This window comes from Aethalodelphis obliquidens, unplaced genomic scaffold, assembly GCF_003676395.1.
Source record: "Aethalodelphis obliquidens isolate GAN/ISIS:26980383/991018 unplaced genomic scaffold, ASM367639v1 scaffold17, whole genome shotgun sequence".
Taxonomy (NCBI): Eukaryota; Metazoa; Chordata; class Mammalia; order Artiodactyla; family Delphinidae; genus Aethalodelphis; species Aethalodelphis obliquidens.
In genome coordinates this window covers 23,885,623-23,902,181 of record NW_020837961.1, presented here as the reverse complement: position 1 = coordinate 23,902,181, position 16,559 = coordinate 23,885,623, and the positions used below count along the sequence as shown (strand labels likewise).

At 34.8% G+C, this 16,559-nt stretch overlaps 1 protein-coding gene across 1 annotated transcript in view; it reads right to left on the bottom strand.

The window, feature by feature from the left end:
* ABCE1 (ATP binding cassette subfamily E member 1) overlaps positions 1-16,559 on the bottom strand; it is a 36,408-nt gene that overhangs the window by 7,937 nt on the left and 11,912 nt on the right. Inside the window, exons 9-16 of the mRNA XM_027117080.1 lie at positions 15,952-16,041; positions 11,178-11,299; positions 8,372-8,593; positions 7,303-7,362; positions 7,145-7,203; positions 5,757-5,867; positions 5,523-5,665; positions 5,285-5,407 (exon numbers count right to left, since the gene is read on the bottom strand). Of these exons, the coding sequence (XP_026972881.1) occupies positions 5,285-5,407; positions 5,523-5,665; positions 5,757-5,867; positions 7,145-7,203; positions 7,303-7,362; positions 8,372-8,593; positions 11,178-11,299; positions 15,952-16,041 (930 nt within the window). The remainder of the gene's footprint in view (positions 1-5,284; positions 5,408-5,522; positions 5,666-5,756; positions 5,868-7,144; positions 7,204-7,302; positions 7,363-8,371; positions 8,594-11,177; positions 11,300-15,951; positions 16,042-16,559) is intronic.

Below are 16,559 nucleotides of genomic sequence, written 5' to 3'. Positions count from 1 at the left end.
AAATAACTGCCGAGGAGCAGAGTAAAGAAAAAGAATGAAAGGAAGACAATCTCAGAGACCTCTAGGACAACACTAAATGCACCAACGTCCGATTTATAGGGGTCCCAGAAAAAGAAAAGAAAAAGGGTCTGAGAAAATATTCTAAGAGATTGTAGTTGAAAACTTTCCTAACATGGAAAAGGAAATAGTTACCCAAGTCCAGGAAGCACAGAGTCCCATAGAGGATAAACCCAAGGAGAAACACACCAAGACACATATTGATCAAACTAACAAAAATTAAATTCAAAGAAAAAATATTAAAAGCAGCTAGGGTAAAACAAAAAATAACATACAAAGGAATCCCCGTAAGGTTGTGAGCTGATTTTTCAGCAGAAACTCTACAGGCCAGAAGGGAGTGGTAGGATATACTTAAAGTGATGAAACAGTAAAACCTACAACCAAGATTATTCTACCCAGCAAGGATCTTATTCAGATTCAACAGAGAAGTCAAAAGCTTTACAGACAAGCAAAAGTTAAAAGAATTCAGCACCACGAAACCAGCTTTGCAGCAAATGCTAAAGAAACTTTTCTAAGCAAGAAATAAAAAAGAAGAAAAAGACCCACAAAAAAACCCCCAAACAATTAAGAAAATGGTAATAGGAACATACATATCGATAATAATCTTGAATGTAAATGGATTAAATGCCCCAACTAAATGACACAGCCTGGCTGAATGGATACAAAACAAGACCCATATATGCTGTCTACAAGAGACCCACTTCAGACCTAGGGACACACACTGACTGAAAGAGAAGGGATGGAAAAAGATATTACATACAAATGGAAATCAAAAGAAAGCTGGAGTAGCAATACTCGTATCAGTTAAAATAGACATTAAAATAAAGACTGTTGGGACTTCCCTGATGGCGCAGTGGTTGAGAGTCCGCCTGCCAATGCAGGGGACACGGGTTCGTGCACCGGTCCAGGAAGATCCCACATGCCATGGAGCGGCTGGGCCCGTGAGCCATGGCTGCTGAGCCTGCGCGTCCGGAGCCTGTGCTCCACCACGGGAGACGCCACAACAGTGACGGGCCCGCGTACCGCAAAAAAAATAAAAAATAAAAAATAAGAAAATAAATAAAGACTGTTACAACAGATAGAGAGGGACACCACATAATGATCAAAGGATCAATCCTAGAAGAAGATATAACAGTTATAAATGTTTATGCACCCAACACAGGAACACCTCAATACATAAGGCAAATGCTAACAACCATGCAAGGAGAAATTGACAGTAACACAATAATAGTAAGGGACTTTAACACCCCACTTATACCAACGGACAGATCATCCAAACAAAAATAAATAAGGAAACATGAGCTTTAAACGACACATTAGACCAGATGAACATAATTGAAATTTATAGGTCATTCCATCCAAAAACAAAGGAATACACTTTCTTCTCAAGTGCACACGGAATGTTCTGCAGGACAGACCACATCTTGGGTCACAAATCAAGCCTTGGTAAATTTAAGAAAACTGAAATCATATGAAGCATCTTTTCTGACCACAATGCTAGGAGACTAGATATCAATTACAGGGGAAAAAAACTGTAAAAAATACAAACACATGGAGGCTAAACAATACGCTAGTAAACAACCAAGAGATCACTGAAGAAATCAAAGAGGAAATCAAAAAATAGCTAGAAACAAATGACAATGAAAGCACGATGACCCAAAACCTATGGGATGGAGCAAAAGCAGTTCTAAGAGGGAAGTTTATAGCAATACAATCCTACCTCAAGAAACAAGAAAAATATCAAATAAACAACCTACCCTTACACCTAAAGCAATTAGAGAAAGAAGAACAAAAAACCCCAAAATGAGCAGAAGTAAAGAAATCATCAAGATCAGATCAGAAATAAATGAAAAAGAAATGAAGGAAAAAACAGCAAAGAGCAATAAAACTAAAAGCTGGTTCGTTGAGAAGATAAACTGATAAACCATTAGCCAGACTCATCAGGAAAAAAAGGGAGTAGACTCAAGTCAACAGAATTAGAAGTGAAAAAGGAGAAGTAACAACTGACACCACAGAAATACAAAGGATCATGAGAGACTACTACAAGCAACTATATGCCAATAAAATGGACAACCTGGATGAAATGGACAAATTCTTAGAAAAGTACAACCTTCTAAGACTGAACCAGGAAGAAATAGAATACATGAACAGACCAATCACAAGTACTGAGAGTGAAACTGATTAAAAATCCTCCAACAGCGGGGTTCCCTGGTGGCACAGTGGCTGAGAGTCCACCTGCTGATGCAGGGGAAACGGGTTTGTGCCCTGGTCTGGGAAGATCCCACATGGCACGCCTGCGCTCCACAACGGGAGAGGCCACAACAGTGAGCTGCCCGCGTAACACAACAACAACAACAAAAAATCCTCCAACAAACAAAAGCCCAAGGCCAGATGGCTTCACAGGCGAATTCTATCAAACACTTAGAGAAGAGCTAACACCTATCCTTCTCAAACTCTTCCAAAATATAGCAGAGGGGGCAACACTCTCAAACTCACTGTTTGAGGTCACCATCACCCTGATACCAAAACCAGACAAAGATGTCACAAAAGAAGAAAATTACAGGCCAATATCACTTATGAGCATAGATGCAAAAATCCTCAACAAAATACCAGCAAACAGAATCCAACAGCACACTAAAGGATCATACACCATGATCAAGTGGGGTTTATCTCAGGAATGCAAGGATTCTTCAACATACACAAATCAATCAATGTGAAACACCATCTTAACAAACTGAAGGATAAAAACCATACGATCATCTCAATAGATGCAGAAAAAGCTTCTGACAAAATTCAACACCCATTTATGATAAAAACTCTCCAGAAAGTGGGCATAGAGGGAACCTACCTCAACATAATAAAAGCCATATATGACAAACCCACAGCAAACATCATTCTCTATGGCGAAAAACTGAAACCATTTCCACTAAGATCAGGAACAAGACAAGGGTGCCCACTCTCACCACTATTATTCAACATAACATAGTTTTGGATGTTTTAGCCACAGCAATCAGAGAAGAAAAAGAAATAAAAGGAATCCAAATTGGAAAAGAAGAAGTAAAACTGTCACTGTTTGCAGGTAACATAACACTATACATAGAAAATCTTAAAGATGTCACCAGAAAACTACTAGAGCTAATCAATGAATTTGGTAAAGCAGCAGGATAGAAAATTAATGCACAGAAATCTCTTGCATTCCTGTACACTAACAATGAAAAATCAGAAAGAGAAATCAAGGAAAGACTCCCACTTACCATCACAACAAAAAGAATACCTAGGAATAAACCTACCTAAGCAGGCAAAAGACCTGTACGCAGAAAAGTACAAGACACTGATGAAAGAAATCGAAGATACAAAACAGATGGAGAGATATACCATGTTCTTGGATTGGAAGAATCAATATTGTGAAAATGACTACACTATCCAAAGCAATCTACAGATTCAATGCAATCCCCATCAAATTACCAATGGCATTTTCCACAGAACTAGAACAAAAACTTTCACAATTTGTATGGAAACACAAAAGACCCCGAGTAGCCAAAGCAATCAAGAAAGAAAAACGGAGCTGGAGGAATCAGGCTCCCTGACTTCAGACTATACTACAAAGCTACAGTAATCAAGACACTATGGTACTGGCACAAAAACAGAAATATAGATCAATGGTACAGGATAGAAAGCCCAGAGATAAACCCACGCACATATGGTCACCTTATCTTTGACAAAGGAGGCAAGAATATATGATGGAGAAAAGCAGCCTCTTCAATAAGCGGAGCTGGGAAAACTGGATAGCTGCATGTAAAAGAATGAAATTAGAACACTTCCTAACACCATACACAGAAAGAAACTCAAAACGGATTAAAGACCTAAATGTAAGGCCAGACACTATAAAACTCTTAGAGGAAAACATACGAAGAACACTCCATGACATAAATCACAGCAAGGTCCTTTTTGACCCACCTCCTAGAGAAATGGAAATAAAAACAAAAATAAACAAATGGGACCTAATGAAACTTAAAAGCTTTTGCACAGCAGAGGAAACCATAAACAAGACAAAAAGACAACTCTCAGAATGGGAGAAAATATTTGTAAATGAAGCAACTGACAAGGATTAATCTCCAAAATATACAAGCAGCTCATGTAGCTCAGTATCAGAAAAACAAACAACCCAATCCAAAAATGGGCAGAAGACCTAAATAGACATTTCTCCAAAGACATACAGATTGTCAACAAACACATGAAAAGATGCTTAACATCACTAATTATTAGAGAAATGCAAATCAAAACCACAATCAGGAATCACCTCACACCAGTCAGAATGGCTATCATCAAAAAATCTACAAACAATAAATTCTGGAGAGGGTGTGGAGAAAAGGGAATCCTCTTGCACTGTTGGTGGGATTGTAAATTGATGCAGCCACTATAGAGAACAGTATAGAGGTTCCTTAAAAACCTAAAAATAGTACTACCATATGACCCAGCAATCCCACTACTGGGCATATACCCTGAGAAAACCATAATTCAAAAAGATTCATGTAAATATTCCTGCAATGAACACTGTGGTACAACTGCCAGGATATGGAAGCAATCTAAATGTCCATAGACAGATGAATGGATAAAGAAGATGTGGCACATATATATCATGGAATATTACTCAGCCATAAAAAGGAACAAAACTGAGTTATTTGTAATGAGGTGGATGGACCTAGAGTCTGTCGTACAGTGAAGTAAGTCACAAAGAGAAAAACACATACCGTATGCTAATGCACATATATGGAATCTAAAAAAACGTTAATGATGAACCTAGTGGCAGGACAGGAATAAAGACACAGACGTAGAGAACGGACTTAAGGACATAGTGGGGGGAAAAGGAAGCTGGGACGAAGTGAGAGAGTAGCACTGACATATATACACTACCAAATGTAAAATGGATGGCCAGTGGGAAGCTGCTGCATAGCACAGGGAGATCAGTTTGATGCTTTGAGATGACCTAGAGGGGTGTGATAGGGAGGACGGGGGGGGAGGCTCAAGAGGGAGGGGATATATGTATACTTATAGCTGATTCAGTTTGTTGTACAACAAACTGTTTTACAACAGAAACTAACACAACATTGTAAAGCAATTATACTCCAACAAAGATTAAAAAAAAAAAGAGCCAGCCAACTTGAAATAAATAACTAAATAAAGTAAGTTTCTAAGTGTTGGAACTTAGTTTAGAAAATAGTTTTACCTGTTTGCAAGTGTGTTCTTAGATGGAACACCATCAAAAACAATGACTCGATCTGCTAGATAGGTGGCCATGATGAAGTCATGTTCCACAACAAAGGCTGTCTTCTTAGCATGGAGTATGAAACTAAAACACATGATTTTGAAAAGCTTTATATCATCATATTCAAACACTATATTAAGCACTTTTGTCTGCCACTACACACGATCACAGGTAATACTCTTTATGAGTGGGACATTACCGTTTGACAACTCGAGCAGCCATCAATCTTTGCTCAGAATCCAAATATGCAGATGGTTCGTCAATTAAATAGACATCAGCAGGTTTGCCCAAACAAAGAGCTAAAGCTACTCGCTGCAGTTCACCACCAGATAATGTTTGCACCTATTTGCAAAAGAAGTTCAGTAAACCATGTAGAGACATTCAAAGTTTAAAATAATAAAATGATAAAACAACAAAAATTATTTTAGAGTACCTCTTGATCGATGATGTTTTCAATTTGCAGAGGCTTCATTACATCAGTCACAAATTGTGGATGAGTGTAAGCATCTCTGATCTTTTCATGTAGTAGCTGGCGAACACTTCCCTTATTTAATGGAAAAATGGAATTATTTAATGGAAAAGTATAGTATTTAATGGAAAAGTATTGAAATTTTATTTCAGTATAGAACTACTCTAATTTTGAATCTTGAGAAAGTTAAGCTACACAGCAAAAGTATATCAATTTGCCACCAGCAGATATCGATAGTATTTAGATGCTTATCCATCAGCTATGACAAGTTTTGAGACTTTAAAAATTAAAAACCCATCATGTCCAAGTTAAAAAAAAAACCCAAAATCTTAAAATTTGAAAGTAGTAAATGATAAATGTTTCAGGGAAGAAATCATTAGAGACTAGGAATACTTCTAAAGGTCAATATGGGTATCAACTAATCTTAGGCAATCTGTGAGCTAACACAAAATGCACGATAATATGACAGGGATAAATTTAAGATGTCTTTTAACTTGTTATTTGAGAAGAGGGCTGAGTTTGAGAACTTAAAAGCTAAGCTTATAGAAAGTATCAATGATAAAATTTTCATTGTAAGCCACGCCGTCTCAAATATTCCCAACATGAGTGAGTACTGAGCATAGATACTGTAATTAATAAGTTCATTACAACACCTGCAGAAATCAAAGGAGGTTAATTTCATGTTTTAAGGCTCATCCATATTGTAACATGTATCAGTGTTTTATTTCTTTTTATGACAGAATAACAGTGGCTCTACCATTTTTCATTCCCACCAGCAACATATGAGGTTCTAATTTCTCTGCATCCTCAGCAATACTTGTTATCGTCTTTCTGCTTTAAGTCATTCTAATGGATGTTATGTGGTCTCTCAATGTGGTTTTGATTTGCATTTCCCTAATGACTAACGATGCTGTGCATCTTTTCATATGTTTATTGGCTATCTGTATATTTTCTTTGGAAAAATGTCTATTCAAATCCTTTGCCCATTTAAAAATTGAGCTGTAACAGTTCTTTATATATTCTGGATACGAGTATCTTATTAAATATATGATTTGCAAATAACTTCTCCAGTCCTGTGGGTAACTTTTCACTTTCTTGATGTCATCTGCAGCACCAAAACACATTAAGTTTTTGAAGATTTATTTTGGAAAAAGATGCCAAACAGACTTAAGAGTTTCCTAGTAGTGGAAATGAATAAAGAACTGTAGTAGTCCTAAGATCTTCCTTAGCCACCTTATTACACCTGTACAGAAACTAATTTGGAGAAAATTTTTGATATAGTGTAAGATTAATGCTCTAGGTATATACACATATAAACTCTTCTTCAATAACAAAATAACAGAATAACTCACGGTTGATTTGGGACTGATTTTCTGTGGCTTATAACTGACATTTAAAACTGGTACTTCCCCTGCAAAGTAATACAAATAAATAAGACACTGAAAACGGCCCAGATCTTTAAAGTTTACTATGTGGAACAGAGTAAAAAGACTCAATATTACAACAGTACCTCCTTCATCAGGTTTAAGTCTCCCAGCAAGCATTCTGATAAACGTCGTTTTACCAGTACCTGGCAACAACACAACATACAAGAAATTGACTTGAAAGATGCTTCACATTTACAGTAAATCACTAATGTACTACTGGGTTTTAACTGAGAAATTAGTTTTGAACAAATACACTGACACTACTGAATTCTGAAGGTTATATAGAAAAATACTTGAACTTTCATGATTCTTCTCTCAAGTATCATTCTAAACTAATTAGGAGGAATATAGACTAAAGTTTATGACGGCCATTTTAACAAACGGTGGTCTATAAAGTCTTGGGTTAGTTCTTGAAAGACTTATTTAGCTAAAATATCAATGCACACAATTTATTGTTAAGACAGGACAATAATTGTTATGGTTGATACCATCATCATAAAGGCCAGTTACATGAAATATTTAATTGCAACCAAGTTCAAAATTCCTGTTAACTAAAAACTGATACATTGCAACAATCTTCATAAAATTTTTTTCTTCTACAGTTTTGTAAGCTGTAAGTACACAGTTCAAATCTTTTTCTAAAAATCATGAAAGCCATACCAGATATTTGGCACTCAAATTCATCTCGTAACTATGTTTATGACGATAATCTATTACTAAAAAGTGTTGGTAATACAACTATTTACAAAGTTAGATTAGCCTAAATTTAAATTAAGAAAGGTTCCAAGTGGAGGAATGCAAGAAAAACATTTTAAACTAGACTGCTTCAGAACTACCAATTTATCCTTTCCTTCCTAGTCAGTTTCTAAGATGAATAAGTGCTATTCATATTAATTTATACATAGAAAAACCAGCTTAGAAAAAATCTTATTCTCACTGAAGGTTATGAAAACAAAATAAGAAATATGAACTCGATTAAATGACAGATTAAATCATATGTTGTCACAAAATGTGAACTACACTGAGAAATGTAGGAATTCAATCCAGCTCCCAGACCTATAACTGAGTCAAAGTTTTTCATGGAGTAATTAACACTCAGTTACTGGATAAACAGAACAAACTTCCGAATATCACAAAATAAGGAAAACTTACCATTTTCACCCAACATCACCATGATTTCAGAATCTGTAAACTCTCCAGCTACAATTGCTAGCTCAAACTCTCCCATCTTTTTCTTCATTCCAGGATATTTATACATACACATCTTTTTAACTTCTTCTTCATTTGCTGTCTCAGCTACTTTAAAAACAAGTGATGCATCTCTGAATCTCAAGTTTTCTGTTGGAACGTAGCCATCCAAAAAAATGTTTATGCCTGTTGGAAAGTCATTGAAATAAATTAGTAAAGATCACTTAAAGACTAAACTTTTTCCACAAAAATAAATGATCATGTAAAAGCCAAAACCCTAGGCTCTCTTGTGAGCAATCTATGCATAGATTTAAATTTCTGTGGATTTATAGCATGCAGTGTGACAACAGTGTTTCATGTACCTAATGCCAAGTTTAAGTAATTCATGTATGCCTATATACACAAAGCATAACTTTTCATTATTACGTGATTTTTATAAGATTTTTTCCATCAGATTTTATGTGAAAGCCTATGATGCCATTTCTTCTGTATTTTAAAATAAAAAATTGTAATTTTTCTCTATAAAATGATAAGTAGGTAAAATGGAATATTTTCAGATTGACATAAAATAAATTAAAATAGTTTGAGCAATAATTTTTTAAAGATGATTTAAGTTACGAATATTCATTTTCATGGAAGACATAACCATACGTTCAAGTTATGATTTACTGCATTTGTTTTCAGATTAACTTCCCAGGTTTCAAAGAAATTTATAATAACAAACTATTTCATTAACCTTTTTTTTGGCTTCACTGTACAAAAACACCATTATCTAAACAGATTTTAATAAATGAAAGTAAACTAACATACTGTACATGAAAATTCCTCCATGCTGCAGTTGTTAAGAACCACAATGGCAGGTGCACAGAAATGGAAAAGTGGATTATTTGGGAAACAGTGAAAAGATCTGTTTTTAAAGTGTTTACTATTTATAAGAGGACAGTAGGTGAAGTTCCAGAAGGTCTTGAAAGAAAGTCTAAGGATATTATCCATGTCATCTGCAGTTAAGAACCACATCTAGGCCTTTTCAGCCTAGAACACAGGTGTTCAACAAATATTTATTGACAGAATAAATAGATGTTTATTCTGCCCAAATTAGCATTTTTATATCTTAAACTATTTAAAAATTACAAATGTGGGGTTAAAAAGATTAAAACCAAAAATTAAATAAAAATATAAACTTGAAGGAAACTTAGTGGCCATTTAGTCCAAGTGCCTAATTCACCAGGTAAGAAAATGAAAGCTCAGAGAAGTGACTGTGGAAAAAACACTAACAAGTCAGCTTTATACATTAATACTGCAATGTCTCTCTTGCCAATTTAAAAATGAGTTCAAGCAAAAATTCCTTTACAGTTCATAAAGAGCTTTTACATATAATGTGTTAATTTCAGTATATTAAAGGAAAGCAGAAAGATTAAGTGCAGTTTGTTACTTGAATTGTTTTAACAGATAGGGTACATTAAAAACCTCACCAGGAACTACTTCTTGGCATAGGCTTTAGACATGGCATCTATAAATGGAATTATGAAAAGTGATTGCCAGGTACCCATGTCATTATCATCAATGCGATTCTAGAACTACTTTAGGCAGAGTAGGCATTCAATAAATACTTGCTAACTGAGGAGAATAAAACACTAATTGCTTCTGATATCATCTCTTAAGACTACTGGAAAGAAAACTGGGAAATCTCACAAATTTTCCCTTAAAATACCTACCTATCTCAAATGTATAGATAGGGACGTGAGAGCAATTCCTTCCCCACATCTTAAACTATTTATACACTTTTTATAAATTAAAAGATACCACTGCCTTGTTATGCAGAGTATGATGCAATATAATTTCTTTCTCCAAAAGTTTCTTAGGTAACTCAAAAGCAATCTCTTTGAAGAGACAGCTTTAAAAAAAAAAAAAAGAGCCTGTTCAACCTAGGGAGCTATAAGGCTACATGAATACTTATTCTTGTAGAATATGGTATTTTTTCAAGATATGGACTAAGTAGTCCTTTTAGGTGTTCTAGATTGCCAGCTTAAGGCATAGCTGGAGAGAAGAAATGTAAAAAAGTAAAAATAGGAATGAGGAAGCAATTAAGAAAGAAATTAAAAGGAAGAAGGTGTATGAGGTAGAGAGTGCACTGATTCTGTTTCAAGAGCCACTTAGTGGTAGGCTAGTTTTTACTTTTGCCTAACTTGCTTAGGGAAGAGACATGGAAAACAGACCAGAGTCCCTCTTTCCTGAAAGTAGAAGAAATAAGTGAAAATACACTTACTAAGCTATTTTATTAGAATTTTAGTCACTTACTAGACTATAATATACTTAACTATCTTATTAGACTTTTGTATAGTCTTAGTTTCACAGACTTAGGATACAGATAAATTTGAAACATGAAAACAAGATGAGCACTAAATCAATTTTAAGAGTTTTCCTACTGGTATTGGCCCGTCAAAGATAAAGCTGAACATGACAAGTAGTACAGTGATGCTGCAGAGGCCAAAATATAAAAGAAACTTTTAATGTAGCAAATAAATAGTGAAAGTGATAGAGCATTTTTACCCACAACAAAAACTTCTACAAAAAGACATAGGTTATGTTTAACAACTGATGTATATAACCTTATATATGTATATTCTATTGTGAGATTAAATTCCTTAAGGCCAGAGTTTTGGATAAGTAATATGACAGCAACACTTAACTACTTAGCATCAACAGCAATACATTTTCTAAGCATTAGAGTGAAAGAGAATACAGCATTGTGAAAAGTTTTTCAAGTTACCTTCTCTTACACTAAAAGGCATAGTGACAACACCATAAGCACTTGGTACGCCATATAAACAGCAGATGAAGTCAGAGAGATAGTCTAATACACTTAGATCATGCTCCACCACAATGATATATCTGAAAATCAATATAGATTTTTATTTTAAAATGTAATATAATATATATAATTAAAATATTTAATTATAATGAAAACTTTTACATAGTTTTTTAAAAAACTACAGTGTAAATTTCAGGAAGACAGATATATTTTTAAAAAATTAACCGTAAAGACCATATTAAGCTTAAGTTATAAAACATTTTCTTTAAGACTCATTATCAACGTTCATATTTCAAATTGTTTTCTTAAACTAAAAGAAAAGAGTTAACATGAAATAGTGTATGAATAAATGAAATAAATGTTTTGTTAATAAAATAAACTTTAAAATAAACTTTACAAAGCAGAAACAATTATAATAGATTTAAATCAGACCTATTCTAAACTGTTTATTATGCTCTTCAATTTATGCATTAAACCCTTCTACTTGTCCTGTCTCATGCTAGCTGTAGTAAGGAATGCACAGAGAATACAACAGAATCCTCAACCTGAGAATTTTCACTTCAGCTGTGGAGACAAGGAATAGATATGAAACAATACCAAAAAACACTACGTTAGCAAAATGTTTTTACACGTAATAAAAATCTAGTGACGGTAAGAAAGAAAATAGGTTAGTGTGTGTACTGGAGCACTTTATAAACGGGATGGGCTATGACATGACTTTTCAAGTGGTAGGAAAAATGTATTGCTAGTATAGAAACTATTAGGCAAATAATAATCATAAAGCTTTTACGCATCTTATTCCTATTCAACTTAGCTCAAGATGTTCAAAAAGCAACGTCCTACAGACACCTAAAATTCTTTTTTTTTTTAAACATCTTTATTGGAGTATAATTGCTTTACAATGGTGTGTTAGTTTCTGCTTTATATAAAATTCTAATTTATCAGCTTCCTGTACAAATAAAAACCAGCAATATTTTTATTGATGGAATCACTACTCCCATAAAAAAAAGAATTTTATTTGCAATCATATATTGTTTAAATTGTCAAGCATGTCTAATTCATTCTTTTCTTTCTCTATCTAGATTCTAATTCAGGCTGTCATTTCTATCAATATTGTTATAGGCTTTTAACAAACCTCATTTTCTTCAGGTCCCCAGATGTGGCTCTCAGTTCCAAATGAAACACATAACATCTTCAGACTTTCTTTTAAGACCTTCCAAAACTTTAGCTACTATAGATCTTCCTCAATTTATAAGGTTACACCTGATAAACCCATCGTAATTTGAAAATGCATTTAATATGCCTAATCTAACAAACATCATACTTAGCCTAGCCTACCTGAAATGTGCTCAGAACACTTATATTAGCCTACAGTTGGGCAAAATCATGTAACATAAAGCCTATTTTATAATAAAGTGTTGAGTATCTCATGTAATGTATTGAATACTGTACTGAAAGTGAAAAACAGAATGGTTGTAAGGGTACCAGCTGTTTACCCTCGTGCTCATGTGGCTGACTTGAAGCTGTGGCTTGCTGTCATTGCCCAGCATCAGAAGATAATATCGTACTGCCTATCGCCAGACCGGGAAAATATCAAAATTCAAAATTTGAAGTACAGTTTCTACTGAATGTGTATTGCTTTTACAATATTGTAAAGTCGAATAATTGGTCAACTGAACCACAGCATCTGTATTTCTTTTATTTCATTTATATATAGGACACACTGAAAAATGGCTCTTTGCTTGTTTCCTGAATAATCTACCCTTCTATCCCTGTGTGTCTAAGGGTGGTCTATCATTTCAATGGTCTAACATCCTGCCTAAAATCCTCACTTGCTGAAGTTCTACATAACCCTTTCATGGTTCACCTCCAATTCTACCTCTAGTAGGAACACCCTTCTTAATATGCAAATAAACTTTTGCCCACTGTTGAATGTGGTGAGCATCAATAAAAATGGCAAATCACCCAAGTGGGCCAATATTTATCCTGCCTTGGTATCTTTATTGGCAATGTTCCATTATCTGGAATAATTCTCTGCTTTTTTACCATTAAAATCTTCAAGGCCAAGTATAAGGCAGCATAGTTATTATCTAGTGGCTTTTAATGTGCTTTGAAAAGAAGAAAAAAATAAGTCACACCTCCTGCCTTCCCTACTTTCAAATGGAGCTTATGCAGAAGTCCAAAATGTTAAAAAAGATTTAGGAGAGCCACTCTAATTTTCTGAGGGTTTGGGAAGAAACAATAATCTGCAACATGAGAAATGTATGCTATGAAAATTTACACCCTACACTTAATTTTGGGTTATCTGTTGGTTTTTAATCTTCCTCTTGCATTACTGTTCCCCTCTCTAATCCATCCTCTATTTCTTGTTGTTTATCGGAGGATATGATCTTCAAAATCTTTTTACAGCATTAAAGACTGAATGTATGCCTTGATATGTTGTAGAATTTCAGGATGCAGATATACTTCCTGTAACTTTTTATTATCAGTCTATCACTACAAAGAAATTATTTTGACCCTTTACCTATAAAAATGAGACCCAGCACATCTGAGAAAATCTAACAATCATTTTCTTCTCTTTGTCAATCTAACCTGTTTTGGCATGTTATCCTTTTCACAACTATGGTTACTGCCCTCTCATAACATAGAATGTAGTGATTTGGCTGAATATTGAAATACATGTCACCTGGTTGTAAATTATTATCCTTTTAGCTTTTTCATTATGGTTAAAGCATTATATAGTATTAAAAAAATTATGTGTAAATGTAGATAATATCTATGATAGTCATTTCAGTAAAACAAAGGAATATAAAAATGTTTTATAAAAAGGTATTAGGACTGAGAACTACTGACTTGACTGCTTATGTATTCTTTAATTTACCTTATCCTGAAGTCCCTGAATATTGGGACATTTTATACTCTTACTTCCCCCAAAGAGGCTATCATAATGCCCTGGTCTAAGAATGAAGTGAAAATTATGGCTACGCTTTGGCTCAACTAAGACTGTCTCTTTACCACTGATATTCCAAGTTTTACTTCAAGGTATGTACATGGATCATTTGCTCCTTGAATCTATGGAGTCAAGTTTTCCAATTCTGGAAAATACCCAGCCATGACCTTTTCATAGCTTTATTTTTCAGACTCCTATTAAGACATATGTAAATCCTCTTCTCATTCTATTCTCTCTTATCCCATTCTCCATGTCTCTGAACCTCCCTTCTGTATTTCAATCTTATTCTCTCTCTGCTGTATTCTAGTAGCTTGCTCAGACCAACTTTTCAAGTTTCTCACACTCTTTTCTGTTGTACCTAACCTGTCTAATCTGTCCATGTCCATGTCATGACTATACTTTTAATTTCTAGATTTGTTTGGGTTTTTTAAATATTTACCTGTTGCTTTTTTGTAGTATCATATTCTTAGTTTTAAATCTTCATGTTTTAAATTATTTTAAATATTATTTTACAGTCTCTTTGAGAATGTCACTCAAAGTTCCTGAAAGTCTAAATCCTGCTGTTTGTTGTGTCTACTGACTCATTTGTAGACAGTTTCCTCCTATCATTTATAACCCTGGGCTTAAAGCTCTTGAGTCTTTACCTGTAGAAATCCTGTGTGACCAGGGTTGAGGGCATATGCTTCCAGAGTGGTTTTATATTTGCTTCATCTAGGTACCACAGAACTAAAGATTCTAGGGCCCTCTTGTTATGTTACTTTCTTAACATGGATGGTTCTTAGACTCCCCTGATCACATAAATTTCAATTCCATATCCATGTGAGCTGCCAGTCCCTAAAGAGATCTGAAGGGGAGCCAGCCCTCCATTTCCAAGGATCTCAGTGAGTGACAGGTATATGTTTCCTTGACATCCTCCTGTGTTTGCTCTTTTGCTGAGAAAGCAGTCGTTTGAGAGTCCTGGCATTTTGTGTGATAATTCAATACAAGGCCTTGCTTCTTGCCCACAAGTGGCTGTTAAAGCTCAAGACTTACTACAGAGACAAGCAACGTCCCCTCAAGAAAGCCATCCTTGTTTTTCCCCTGTAATTTACAGTTCTCTCTTTGGTTTTTTGATCCCTAGGGATTTCTCTTGCTCTGTTGTAAGATCAGCTATGAATTAAATCAGCTACTAAAGAGAGGAACAGAAAAAGCCCTGGGTTCTTGCCATATCACAAATTGGAAACCTAGAAATAACTAGCTTTTCTGACCTTAAAACATCTTCATCTGCAAAATGGGAATACCACCTAAAGATTCTTACTTACAAGTTTACTAAGGCGCAAATGAGATAATGGATATAAAAACTCTGCAAACTACAAAAGCACCCTACAAATACAGGACGTTGTGATTACTTAACAGAAGTTTTTAAGACCTCCCTTGTGTTCAGTAAGACCTGGGAAACCGGAATTACTCTGTTCTAAAATTGTGTGTATGAGTGACATATCCATTTGAGGATCTGGTAAAAGTCAAGGATCTGCTTCCCAGAAATCCATACATATATGCCAAAATTTGCATATCACTACAGAGTATTCTTAGGCTCCCTGGAAACAGGTATGGTAGTAAATGGATCTTGCATTAAGAATCTCTTTTCTAGATAAAGGAAGGTAAGTTCAAGTGATAGCTCCAAAAACCAAGATGGAAAACACACACATATATGTGACATTGATGGTCCCAGTGTTTAAACTTTAGAAATCTGTGAAAGTCCTCAAACAAAACAGCACAGGCATATACCAAATCTGTACTTACCTATCTGGATTTATTAGAGATCGTATAGTAATAGCAGCCTTTAAACGCTGCTTGACATCTAGGTAACTAGAAGGTTCATCAAACATGAAACTATGAAAAAAAAAGCAAACATAATAATTTGAAAGGCAAGTATGATAAAATTCTATCTTGCATGTTATTTTAAAGCACTGAGATATAGTTTCTGATTTAACAACAACAAAAATCCCCTTATAATAATGAGGAGCCCACCCCATAATGGTAAAAATTTCTGTATTCTGTTCAGAAGTAGAAGGAAGAAAATAAATTACGAAAGGCAGGACTGCATATCAAGTCTGGTGAGAGACTCCTAGATTAGGCTAACTTACAAACTGTTATCTCCTCATGAAAAATATTCTGATATATTCCGAAGTAATTCAGAGGGCTCTCTTAATTGGCTAAAGTCGGTTGCACTAAAGCAAACAGAGTTTTTGGAAAGGAGGGCTCTGCCCAGAATTACAGAATACTTTATGGAGAAAAACTAGCCTGCACTGGATGCCAGAGTAGAAGTATGGAAAAAGACGAGAGCAAAAACTATCTGGGAGAAGAGAGGCATTAAAAGGTAGAAAGGAAACTCGCCTTTTTCACTTCCT